We start from the raw sequence: 14,078 nt of genomic DNA on the forward strand, positions 1-14,078 counted from the left end.
CCCTGTTACAGGCATATGAAAACCTTAGTGGTGAAATGAGCAAATTGCGGAAGCTTTTGGAGGGGGCAAAAAGAGAAAGGCAGGAAGCCCTCTGTAAAATGTACAAACATGTAACTGAAAAGGAGGACCTGGAAAAGCATGCTAGCGAGATTGAGGAAGAACATGTCAGAATCAAAGAGAAGATGAGGAAGTTTGCAAAAGCAAAGCAGCAGAGGATTGAAGAGCTGGAAGAAGAGAATCTGAAAATTAGAAATGAATTGACTGAGTTCGATGAAAAACAGAAAATTGTCGTTGACGAACTGAATGTTAAAAATCAACAAATGGAACTCCAGATTAGCTACCTTAAAGAGTCATCGGAAGAAATCAGAGTGAAGCTTATAGAGAGTCAGGCCGACAATGAAAAAATGGCAGAAAATCTAAAAGAGACTAGCTGTTTGTTAGAGAAGTTCCAGTTTGAATCAAAAGCATGTGAAAATAACCTGCAAGTTAAACTCAATGAAGCACTCAATTTAAATAATTCACTGACTGTTCAAATGGAGACCCAGAAAACAGAACTTGGTGCCCAACAGCAAATCAATGACTTGTTGCAAAAGGAAAAACAAAATCTGTCAGCAAGAATTGACCAACAGCAGAATGATCACGAAATGCAGTTGGAAGAGAAAGAGAATGTCCTTAAAGAGCTCCAAGGTGTTATAAACAAGCATACCCAAGAGACAATTAGCTCAAATGAGAAGATAAAGATCTCGGAGGATGACAAATCTCTTCTGCAAGAGGAACTTGAAAATGTTCAAGAAATTTCAGATAAAGTGAAAAATGAAAATGAGTATTTGGAAACAGTGTTACTTAAAAACTCAGAAAGAATTGATGAATTGACCGAGTCTGTCAATGTTTTGCAAGCCCAAAATGCACAGCTCTCCACACAGCTGACAGCCAATAAGGAGAAGGCAACACAGGTTTTTAAAGAAAAAGAGGAACAGCAATTGAGATTAGTTAAAGAATTTGAGGAGAAACTCAGAATGGTTAAGAGAGGCAATGAGGGGTCCAAGAATGCAAAGAAGGAACTGCAAGAACTGCTTAAAGAGAAACACTACGAAATAAATCAGCTGCAGCAAAACTGTATCAAATACCAGGAACTGGTCCTAGATTTGGAAAAGTCCTGCAAGACATCACAATCTACCTGTGAACACCTGGAAAAAGAACTGAAGAACGTTTCAGAGAAGGTATTGACTTTAGAAGCAACAGACAAAGAACTCAAAGATGAGCTGATTAAATACAAGAATCTCCTTCAAGAGGCAAATGATCACATTGTGAGTATTCAATCGGAAAAAGATCAACTGGCTATGGAAATATCAGAGACAAGTAAAAAGTCTGAACATTGTGTTACTGAGGGAACTGTTCTGCCAGACAATGCAGATTATAAACAGAATGTGTATTTAGAGAACCAGATTGTTCTGCAGAAACAGATGGATGAACTACAGCATTTAAAAGAAGAGGAAAGTCGATTAGTTATTGAACTAAGACAACAAATAGAATCCAAAGATCTACAGATTACCTCCCTAAAGAGAGAAGCTGAAACCAACACTGCAAAGCTGTCTGCTCTTTCCTCCACTCCTCATGGGACAGATGCTACAAAACAATGGAATGATTTATTCCAAAAGACATTGAATGAGAAGGACAGACAGCTTCTAGAGCAGGGTTTTGTAATCAAAAGGTTCCTTGAAGATATGCGGGTGAAAGAGAAGGAGTTGAATGACCTACGGGTAACAAAATCAAGACTGGAAAGGACACTCAATGAATATTCAGTTGCTGCTGCTGCCCAGCATAGACAGTTGTTTGTAATGGGTGTCAGCAACACTGAACTCGGTGAAACAGTGGAGATTATGGATGTGCAGATAAAGGAACTGAGGGCTCAAATTGAAAGAATGGAGCAAGGTAAAAGCACACTGAACAGGAAGCTTGCTGACAGGGAAGATGTTAATTCCCAAATGCAGCTTCATATGCAGCAGCTTGAAAAGATTAACTCTAATGTAGAGGCACAGTTACTGCTGGTGCAATCGGACAAAGACACATTTCAAGCTGACTTTGAGAAGCAGGAAGCCATTTCTCTGCAATTGAAAATGCTATTACAGAACAAGAACGCTGAGATATCCTCTTTGCTGTCCTCTAGAGATGGGCAGATGTCAGGCTATCTGGAACAACTGCAAGCTAATCATCGTGCCCAAGTAGCAGGCTATGAGGACAGGCTGACGTCTTTGTATTCTGAAAGGGAAAAAGCTGACAAAGAATTGAGGAGGCTAGAGACAAAGGTCAAAAGTCTACAAGTTAAGGTGGAAAAATCGTTTCAGGAAAAGGAGCAAATGGCAGGTAAGATGGAGTCATTCAAGAACTCTATGGTCTCTTTACAGACTGAGAGGGAGCGATTAATGTCAGAATTCAGAATGCTTGAAACAAAGAGTCAGCTAGGGTTGAAAGGCAGAGAGGGCTCAGCAGAAGGAGAACTTGGTGCAACTAAAGGTTTTAAACATGAAATAAGGAAACTGCTGCATCAGATGGATGATCTCAACTCAGAAAATGCCATGCTTAGGGCCCAACTGGTTCGGTACAGAGAGGACTTGAATCAAGTCTTGTCACTGAAGGACAACCAGCTTAAAGTACTGCTTAAAAAGCAGCAAGATACGATCAAAAACCTTGAAAACCAAAAGAATTTTTCAGAAAAACAACAAAGGGAGTCCCTCTTGGAACTCCAGAAACAGGAGGAGGTGAGCAATACCTTAAAAGCAGAGACATCTAAACTTAAAACTCAGGTGATAAAACTGAAGGCTGACTTGGCGGCACTGCAAAAGGAGCGAGCAGAGACAAATGAAGGCAGAGTGATTGTTGACTTGCAGGAGGCTGTGGTGGCCAAAGCCACAGAATGTAACACTCTCCAGCAAAAGCTCTCTGCTCAGAAAATCTCAACTGATGAACTGAAGGACAAACTGAAGCTTCTGGAAAGTGAAACAGATAGACAGCTGACAGATGCTGAGGATAAATACAATAGCAAGTTGGACACCTTTGAGAGGAAGGTGGAACTGATGAGGAATGAGTGTGAGACAGCAGATCGAAGAGTGACTGAGCTGGCAAGAGATCTCTTGCAAACAGAGCAACTGTTATCTGAAGCAAAGGGCCAAAGCAAAGACATGAAGGCTCAGAATGAATCCCTAGGAAAAGCCATGGCCACTTTGCAGAATGACCGTGACCAGCTCATTGAAGACTTCAAGATCCTGCAGAACAGATATGACACGGAACTTCAAGAGACTCAAGCAGCCTTGATGAAGGTCAAGCACCAACTCCAGGAAGCCACCTCAGAGGTGACCATGTTAGCTAAAGAGAAGGATTTTCTTATTTATAAATTGGAAGCCTTGGAGAGTAAGGATACAGAGTCCAGTTTGAGCAAATTGGTGGATGAACTATCTAAGACTTTGTCAGAAAAGGAAAGGCAGCTGAATCACATCACTGTAGAGAATGAAACCTACAGCAAGCAGGTGTTGGCCTTCTCCAGATCCATGGCGAGCCTGCAGAATGACCGGGACAGGCTGATGGATGAGCTGTCAGCAGCCAAAAAAGTGGTCGAATCCAGGCAAGAGTCAGGTCAAGGGTTGTTTACCTCTACGCATAAGGAAGAGTCAGCTGGCAGCCATATTGATGCCTCCCAGAGGGAGAGAGATGGGCTGGTAAGTCACCAGCTGAGGCTTAATGTTTGGTTGTGTTTACTCCTCCTTTGGCTGTGGATCATTTGCTGACAGCATGCAGGGTCTAGCCAGAAAGCTCTTTCTCCTCTGGCTGCTGCTTTGACTTGCACGTTTTTGTTTGAAACATTTGATTTGAGCCAAATTGTTTTGCTTGTTTTTTTTTTGATTTCTTTATTTTTTTTTTGATTTTTTTTTTTGTCATTGGCATGCAAGAATACTCATGTCAGTGAAATGCCCTGTTTGATATCTTATGAATAAGTGACAGTGCCACAGCAGTTGATGCCTTTTTCTACCATTGCTTTTCTGTTTTTCAGGAAATTGGGCAGAATTCGAATGAACTTCAGAAAGCATTACAAGATGCAGAAGCCTACAGGCTGCAAACCGAGAAAAAGATCAGCAGCTACCAGGAAGAACTAGCTGATCTCAGGTAAAACACGATTACCAGCTAGTGGGAATGACATGGAGATATTTTATGTTTGTTGGTGTTTGATCAGATTTTCTTTTCTAAGCAAAGTATTATGTTTGTTGGCTTTTGAAATGCATTGAAATGTTTTGTTTGGATGGTGATGTCTGAAGTTATGCTTAAAATCCTGTTTTTATCAAATGAAATCATTTGAAATGAAATTACATCAATTCCGTTTCCACACTTGCCTTGCATGTAAACAGATTACAGACAATGGACATAAAGCATGATCGGAATTACTTAAAAAAGGCATGATCGTGGGTGCCAAGAGATTGGTGTTGAACATCACAAAGACCAGAGTTGTTGGGTTTCTCAAAGGCAGCAGTCTCAAGGTGTACACTGAATAGACCAGAACACAAAACACATCATCAAAAAGTTTTCTATGTGGGAGGCAGCCTTTGGTATATGAACTTGAACAAGTAATTGCCAATTTACAGTATGACAGTTAATATCACAATAGAATTGTGTGGTATAACAACCAATTTTGGAACACGATGCATCACACTCTCACCTGTGTGGGGTATAACAGCAGACAAGCAAGCAGGGTACCTCTCCTGTCTGTGGTAAAGTCCCAAAGGCATGTGCAGGGGGTTAAAAAAAAGATCTGCGCTGGACTGTAAATTAATAGATAAAGGTTTTCAAATTTGATGAATCCTAGTTGCAGTTGCACAACCACAATGGTAGACTCAGGGTGGGACATAAATAACATGAGCCAATGGACCATCATGCATTGTTACAACTTTATAGGGTCCAATAATACCTGTAGATCGACGCCTTGATTCCAGAGCATACCTGAACATTGTAGCAGATTAGGTTCATCCATTTATGGCCATCATCTGCCCCGAAGGGGATGGGTACTTTCAAGAAGGTAATGCTCCCTGTTATAGTGCAAGGATCATCTGGCAGTTGTTTGAGGAACATTCAGGTGAAATATTGTTAGTGACTTGGCCACCAACACCCCTCTGATAGTTATCCCTTTGAAAATCTATGGGATGAACTTGAACACAGCATCCATGGAAGGAAACATCCACTTTTGTGCCAAGCACAAATGTCTGCATGATCAGCTTTAACATCAACGCTACAGGACCCTTGTTGAGACATGTACCAATGTTACAGAGACAAAGGTGGTGCAATGCGATACTTAACAGGGGTTTCTATTTTTTGGTCACTGAGTGTATATAATTGTTATGTATCGAGTGGGTTTGACAATTCAGATTTGCCAAGATTTAATTAAGATTTGAAAAAAAAAAAACAAGTTCACTCATCAGTCTTGAAATATAACCAACTGGTGAAAGGGTGGGCCATGTATGCTTGTGGTGTAGCCTGCATCCAATACACAGTTAGGATCTTAATCAGTTAATTTTTGTTTATATAAAACATTTCATAGAAAAAAGTGCAATGTAATAGATAAAACAGGAAAACAGGTTAATGGCAAAAAAAGGCATGATTTCCTCTATACATAGAACAAGAGAGCTTGCAGGCATTAACTTTTGAGGTCGTTCAGTTGTCTGACAGCTGGAATTTCCATGGGGTAACCAAGATGGAACATTGCGTGTCCTTAGGATGACTAAAGACAAGCTGTTGACACATAGTAGTATTAGCAAATTATATTCAACATCAGATCTGGGAGTTATTCAAAAATGTTTTTATTACTTTCTCATTTGCAAGACAGAACATATTTGCCCAGTGTCTCAAAAAACAGTTGCTGCTACTCCATGTTTGCTCAGCTTTTAGTGGCAAGTTTGTGATGATTATCGATCGTAGCCATTTCAACTTCTGGGTTTTTGTTGGCTTGCATTTCATTTCACGTCCCAATCTTACATTACCACTTAAATAAACAAATTGCAAACTCAAACATGCTGCTTTACCAACAAAAAGTTTGAGTTCTACTTTTGAAAGTGTGCTTTTCATATACAGTGCATCCGGAAAGTATTCACACCCCTTCACTTTCCCTATATTTTGTTATGTTACAGCCTTATTCCAAAATGGATTAAATTCCTTTTTTTCTCATCAATCTACACACAATACCCCATAATGACAAAGTGAAAAAGGTTTTGTAGAAATTTTTGCAAATTTATTAAAAATAAAAAACTGAAATATTGCATGTACATAAGTATTCACACCCTTTACTCAGTACTTGGTTGAGGCACTCTTGGCAGCGATTACAGCCTCAAGTCTTCTTGGGTATGAAGCTATAAGCTTGGCACACCTATATTTGGGGTATTTCTCCCATTCTTCTCTGCAGATCCTCTCGAGCTCTGTAAGGTTAGATGGGGAGCGTCGCTGCACAGCTATTTTCAGGTCTTTCCAGAGATGTTCAATGGGGTTCAAATCTGGGCTCTGGCTGGGCCACTCAAGGACATTCACAGACATGTCCCGAAGCCACTCCTTCGTTGTCTTGGCTGTGTGCTTAGGGTCGTTGTCGTGTTGAAAGGTAAACCTTCGCCCCAGTCTGAGGTCCTGAGTGCTCTGGAGCAGGTTTTCATCAAGGATCTCTCTGTACTTTTCGCCATTCATCTTTCCCTCGATCCTGACTAGTCTCCTAGTTCCTGCCGCTGAAAAACATCCCCACAGCATGATGCTGCCACCACCATGTTTCACTGTAGGGATGGTATTAGCAAGGTGATGAGAGGTGCCTGGTTTCCTCCAGACGTGACGTTTGGCATTCAGGCCAAAGAGTTCAATCTTGGTTTCATCAGACCAGAGAGTCTTGTTTCTCATGGTCTGAGAGTCCTTTAGGTGCTTTCTGGCAAACTCCAAGCGGGCTGTCATGTGCTTTTTACTGAGCAGAGGCTTCCGTCTGGCCACTCTACCATAAAGGCCTGATTGGTGGAGTGCTGCACAGATGGTTGTCCTTCTGGAAGGTTCTCCCATCTCCACAGAGGAACGCTGGAGCTCTGTCAGAGTGACCATCGGGTTCTTGGTCACCTCCCTGACCAAGACCCTTCTCCCTCGATTGCTCAGTTTGGCTGGGCGGCCAGCTCTAGGAAGAGTCCTGGTGGATCCAAACTTCTTCCATTTACGAATGATGGAGACCACTGTGCTCTTCAGGACCTTCAAAACTGTAGACATTTTTTTGTACCCTTCCCCAGATCTGTGCCTCGATACAATCCTGTCTCAGAGGTCCACAGACAATTCCTTTGACTTCATGGCTTGGGTTTCTGCTCTGACATGCACTGTCAACAGTGGGACCTTATATAGACAAGTGTGTGCCTTTAAAAATCATGTCCAATCAATTGAATTTACTACGGGTGGACTCCAATCAAGATGTAGAAACATCTCAAGGATGATCAGTGGAAACAGGATGAACCTGAGCTCAATTTTGAGTTTCATAGCAAAGAGTGTGAATACTTATGTACATGCAATATTTCAGTTTTTTATTTTTAAGAAATTTGCAAAAATTTCTACAAAACCTTTTTCGCTTTGTCATTATGGGGTTATTGGTGTAGATTGATGAGAAAAAAAAGGAATTTAATCCATTTTGGAATAAGGCTGTAACATAACAAAATGTGGGGAAAGTGAAGGGGTGTGAATACTTTCCGGATGCACTGTACATCTTGTATTAGCCTTTACTTTGTTGCTTGATTCTATTACAAAACACCTGAGCAACACAATTCAAAAACACTGTTTATTATAGTAAATTAAGGGTGGGTGATATATTGAATATACTCGGTGTATTGTTGCTTGTTGATAGGGCCCAAATACATTTCTGATGCTCTGCTATGCTATGAACCATACAGACCTCTCAGATCATCTGGGACAGGTCTGCTTTCTGTCCACAAAGTCAAAACTAAAGATAGAGAGGCAGCTTTCAGTTTTTATGCATCACATATCTGAAACAAACTCCCAGAAAACACCAGGGGTCTTATTTATAACCATTGCGTACGCACAAAAGCCTGAAAGAGGCATACATTTGTGATCTATAAAAGCGAACTTGACAGAATGTGCGCACCTGTATGTAAATGCAGATGGTGAGGTGGTGAATTGAAGCCAGATTGTATAATGACGCCTCTCACACATTTAAGTCCTGTTTTTTTTTTTTTTTTTTTTTGGCCTTTGTGCGCACGTACACTTTTAGTAAAGATCCTACGCACTGTTTTATAAGTGAGACCCCTGATCTGTTGCAACTCTCGGTTCTTTTAAATCAAGGCTGAAGACTTTCCTATTTGCCACTGCATTTTATTAAATCAAATTTAAAGCTTGTGATTATCATCTTACACTACACTGTAACATTTTACTCTCCCGTTTTATTTGTTGTAGCTTATTTTTTTCCTATCTTTTTATTTGTAGTTAAATGTCTTTTTATTTAATTACGTTGCTTTTATAGTTTGTCTTAATGCCTTTTATGTTTATGCAAAGCACTTTGAATTGTTGCTGAAATGTGCTATACAAATAAATTTGCCTTGCCTTGTTCTATGTAGGATGTAGTAAATTACTATATCGCCGACATTGAGTACAAATTGTCTCGTAATTTTTTTAAGCGGCCGGCATGAGACTCACTTTGGCATTTCACTTCTCTTGCTCTCTCCTATGGCTCTCTCCCTATCACAGACACAAAAAGAAAAGAAAAAAAACTCATATGCATAGATCACACACACTCGCCTGCCCATCCAGACCACTCTCATGGGCGAGTGTGTGTGACATATATAGGTGAGGCATTTGTTTTTGTATCGGGAGGGAATGGGGAATGAGCCTGGAGAGCGAAAGAAGTGAAGCGCTAAAACAAGTTTATACATGTTGAGTTCAGTAACGGTAATAGAAGATGGAGGCAGACGAATTGGTTCCGAAAAGAAACGGCGCTGGATTTGTTGCTTTGAGCTCTATTTTTCCCACAACGCAAGCACAACTGTTGCCGTGGGCTGTGCGTCACAAATTGTGATGACTCACTCAATCAAGGAATGACCTGATAGGGACGTTTTGTCGGGATTTTAGTCAGACGTACTCGCAACTGATATATGGACTCACAGAGGACAACAAATAATGACAACAAATAGCTCCATGTGTCTGGATGGTTTTGTGCTTGATAAGGATCTTTGTGGAGCTGGAGCTCTATAGAACTGGGCTACAGTATATGGACCTACATGGTACCATTATTTATTTTCATTTAACAGCTGTTAAAAGCCTGTTTGCCATCGCCTGGTTTGAATAAATGCTGTCTTATTGAATTTAACTTGGTTATGATTTGCGCCTTTTTGCATGCACATTTAAAATTGTTCCAGTAGAAACCACTAATGAATATAAACAATTGTTTTAATGCTGACATATGTTGCACGGACTACTAGAATCATCATACTGGTATGATTGTATGCATCAAAGGCTGAAATTGAGCATTTATGAATTGCTTTTAGAGGAGATTTCAGAATGTTGAGATATTTATCATGTATCATGATATAGCCTAGAAATATCGCAATATTATTTATAGGCCATATTGCCCTGCCCTATAATAAATCAAAGAAAATAGCCCTCACTGTGATGAGGGCTGATAGAGATGATAGACTCATCTGCTTAGGGACAACCTGAAAATGAGCTCATGGTTTCCCCATATACAACAAGAAATATTCCTTAAAATCGACCCCTGGCTTGTTTTTGTGAGCATTCAAACGGTGAATAACAAGCCCTGGTTAAGGTAGGGGCCTAAGTATGTGTTTATGGCTGTTTCATCCTTTTCTCTAGGTAAAGATTTCTCATTAAAACCAGGGAAATTGCAAATGACCTGCCCATAACTTGGTGCGAATCACAAATGTTAGGTTGGCAAATCACATCTACTAACAACCTGCTTATACTTAGCGTAATAATGTGTCTTGAGTAAACCTGGTGGCTATCAGATTTAGTCAAACCACATAGTGATTTGACTAAACCACTTCTGGCAGTGGCTTGAGCAATTGGATGTAAATCCTCTGATCTCCTTACACTTGGACTTTTATGTGGTTTGACTAAATGTAATAGCTATCAAAAGCTATATGTGAATGTCAGGTGGGTCTGTTGTATAGTGTCCATAATGCAGGAATGGATTACTGTTGTAGCTAATTGAAACATTAGTATTAACATTGCCATTATTTCTCTTTTATAGGTCTGACAGAAATAGACTGCTCAGTGAAGCCCTAAAGATGAAAGAGCAGGTGGCAGAAAGGAAAGATGGACAACCAGTTAAAGTAAGATTACATCTCTGAAAACTTTGCTTTGATGTAAGATCTTAAAGCTTAAAATGTCTGGCTTGTGATTTGCAAGTGTTTTAACTGTGCTTTTAAAAATTAACATTATATGCCGTGAGTTGTGTGATAATGGCAGTAATGATAATGATCACAATTGTAATAATCTCTGTTTATGTAGCACATAATTTCAAAGTGCTGAACACTCACTTGAAACAAAGCAAAAGAGAACGATAAAAGATAAAAACAACTAAGTACAAAAATAAATTCCCTGCCACATGGGAAGGCACGTGTACTGTAAATATACAGTGCATCCGGAAAGTATTCACAACCCTTCACTTTCCCCACATTTTGTTATGTTATAGCCTTATTCCAAAATGGATTAAATTCCTTTTTTTTCTAATCAATCTAAGCACAATACCCCATAATGACAAAGTGAAACAAGTTTTGTAGAAATTTTTGCAAATTTATTAAAAATAAAAAACTGAAAATTGCATGTACATAAGTATTCACACCATTTGCTATGACACTCAAAATTGAGCTCAGGTTCATCCTGTTTCCACTGATCATCCTTGAGATGTTTCTACATCTTGATTGGAGTCCACCTGTAGTAAATTCAATTGATTGGACATGATTTGGAAAGGCACACACCTGTCTATATAAGGTCCCACTGTTGACAGTGCATGTCAGAGCAGAAACCAAGCCATGAAGTCAAAGGAATTGTCTGTGGACCTCTGAGACAGGATTGTATCGAGGCACAGATCTGGGGAAGGGTACAAAAAAATGTCTACAGCTTTGAAGGTCCCAAAGAGCACAGTGGTCTCCATCATTCATAAATGGAAGAAGTTTGGATCCACCAGGACTCTTCCTAGAGCTGGCCGCCCAGCCAAACTGAGCAATCGAGGGAGAAGGGCCTTGGTCGGGGAGGTGACCAAGAACCCGATGGTCACTCTGACAGAGCTCCAGCGTTCCTCTGTGGAGATGGGAGAACCTTCCAGAAGGACAACCATCTCTGCAGCACTCCACCAATCAGGCCTTTATGGTAGAGTGGCCAGACAGAAGCCTCTGCTCAGTAAAAGGCACATGACAGCCCGCTTGGAGTTTGCCAGAAAGCACCTAAAGGACTCTCAGACCATGAGAAACAAGATTTTCTGGTCTGATGAAACCAAGATTGAACTCTTTGGCCTGAATGCCAAACGTCACATCTGGAGGAAACCAGGCACCTCTCATCACCTTGCGAACACCATCCCTACAGTGAAGCATGGTGGTGGCAGCATCATGCTGTGGGGATGTTCTTCAGCGGCAGGAACTGGGAGACTAGTTAGGATCGAGGGAAAGATGAATGGAGCAAAGTGCAGAGAGATCCTTGATGAAAACCTGCTCCAGAGCCCTCCCGACCTCAGACTGGGGCGAAGGTTTGCCTTTCTTTTTTTTAATTAAATTTATTTCTGATTTTTCCCTTTTTTCTCCCAATTTAGTGGCCAATCGGTCCCTATTTTAGTTCAAACACCCACCCTCGTACTGCATGCGTTCGCCAACTGCATCTCTCCGGCCGGCAGTCTCAAAGGAGACGCCTCGCCACTTTCGTGACAAGGCAAATCCAGGCCGAACCACTGTTTTTCTGACACACACAGAGACACGTTCATGTGACGAACACAAGCCGACTCCACCTCCCTCCCGATGACAGGGTTGCCAATTATTGCTGCTTCATCAAGTCCGGCCATAGTCGGATCTGACCAGATCGGGGCGCAAACCCTGATCCCCAGTGGGCAACTGCATCGACACAAAGCCGATGCTTAGACCGCTACACCACCGCGGACCCGAAGGTTTACCTTTCAACATGACAACGACCCTAAGCACACAGCCAAGACAACGAAGGAGTGGCTTCGGGACAAGCCTGTGAATGTCCTTGAGTGGCCCAGCCAGAGCCCAGAGTTGAACCCCATTGAACATCTCTGGAAAGACCTGAAAATAGCTGTGCAGCGATGCTCCCCATCTAACCTTACAAAACTCGAGAGGATCTGCAGAGAAGAATGGGAGAAATACCCCAAATATAGGTGTGCCAAGCTTGTAGCTTCATACCCAAGAAGACTTGAGGCTGTAATCGCTGCCAAGGGTGCCTCAACCAAGTACTGAGTAAAGGGTGTGAATACTTATGTACATGCAATATTTCATTTTGTTATTTTTAATAAATTTGCAAAAATTTCTACAAAGCCTTTTTCACTTTGTCATCATGGGGTATTGTATGTAGATTGATGAGAAAAAAAATGAATTTAATCCATTTTGGAATAAGGCTGTAACAAAACAAAATGTGGGGAAAGTGAAGGGGTGTGAATACTTTCCAGATGCACTGTATAACTAAACAAAAGCCTTGTGTCTGCCTCCGCTAGACACTTGTACCAGTAGAACAGTGTTTTCTTTTGGATTTTGATGAATAGTTGTCAGCATCATCGGTGATTTGTAAAGAAACCCAAATATTAACTGTGGATTCCTGTTTTGCAAGCTACAATCATTTGGGCGCGTTATAATTACAAGTCATACCATTAAGTTCCCTTATTCCCTGGTTGAGTTGTGTGTCTGTGGATTGTCTTCATTATATGGTAAGTACCTGCTAAAGTGAAACAAATTGTAGTAAACTGTCAGAGTATACTCCGTCCTTTTCTGAGAAGGGAAGTTCTGATAAATCCCCCCCTTTTTTTAACCTACTTAGAATCTGTTTTACTCTTGTGCAAGTTTGAATGTAAAAGGGGTTTGATTTGGTTGGTCTCTCACAGGAAATATATAGTATGCAACAATGTTAAGTTAAATATCTAGTTGGATTAATTAAAGTAAGTACAGAAATTTAATAATACATGCCTTCTAAACAGAACCCCCCCCCCCAAAAAAAGATGGATTTTTTTTTTAGTTAGCTGTTCAAAACACAACAATGAGAGAAAGGCAAGGTGGTGATTGCTGGGGTTTTTTTGTTTTTGTTTTGTTTTGTTTTTGCTTTGTTTTTTTTTTGTTTTTGTTTTTTTTCATTTAATTGTGTGTGCATTTAATTGTGTTTGACAGGAGGCTGTGGCTCTAGTTGGTCAGGGTGGATGGGAGCAGATTGTGAACCAGCTCCAAACAGAGAGGATCCAGATGCACAGAGACCTCCAGCAGTGTCTCTACGAGATTCAGCAGAGAGACCAGCACAACCAGCAGCTCAACACCGAGGTATAAAATACCCCACGTCAACACAAGTACACACAGACACTTGCCTAAACATATCCTCACGATTAGGCTGTCAGGTATGTGTACAAAAGATACTCATACAGTCATCACCAGTCAATGTTACTGACCCAAATTCCCAACATTCTTATTGTCAGAATATTTGCGAAGATTTTTGTCTGAATGAATTTTAGACCGCATAATATTACATAGCTGGTTGATATATGAATGATTCCAGTGCATCAAGCAGAGTTCAAATACTTAACACCCCAAAGCTAATTTACAGCCCTGATTCTGCCATTTTAATAGTAAATCATTCGAAGAATCAACTCTACCTTGTGATTGGAAAGAGACACATATCAGTGCAGTTTTCAAAAAAGGAAACAAGTCACTAGCAGGAAATTACAGGCCAGTTAGTCTGACATCTGTAGTATGTAAGACAATGGAAAAACTAATCAAGACATATACTGTTGACCATAGGAAGTCTAATAGGAAACAGCAGATGGTGGTAAATGAGGCCAATTCAGAATGGAAACTGGT

General features: G+C 40.6%; 1 protein-coding gene across 1 annotated transcript in view; it reads left to right on the forward strand.

Moving 5' to 3' along the window:
• si:ch211-220f16.2 (golgin subfamily B member 1) overlaps positions 1 to 14,078 on the forward strand; it is a 93,911-nt gene that overhangs the window by 64,486 nt on the left and 15,347 nt on the right. The window contains exons 24-26 of the mRNA XM_056278663.1: positions 4,046 to 4,158; positions 10,265 to 10,346; positions 13,398 to 13,544. Coding sequence (XP_056134638.1) covers positions 4,046 to 4,158; positions 10,265 to 10,346; positions 13,398 to 13,544 — 342 coding nt within the window. The remainder of the gene's footprint in view (positions 1 to 4,045; positions 4,159 to 10,264; positions 10,347 to 13,397; positions 13,545 to 14,078) is intronic.

Source organism: Lampris incognitus, chromosome 4 (genome assembly GCF_029633865.1).
Source record: "Lampris incognitus isolate fLamInc1 chromosome 4, fLamInc1.hap2, whole genome shotgun sequence".
Taxonomy (NCBI): Eukaryota; Metazoa; Chordata; class Actinopteri; order Lampriformes; family Lampridae; genus Lampris; species Lampris incognitus.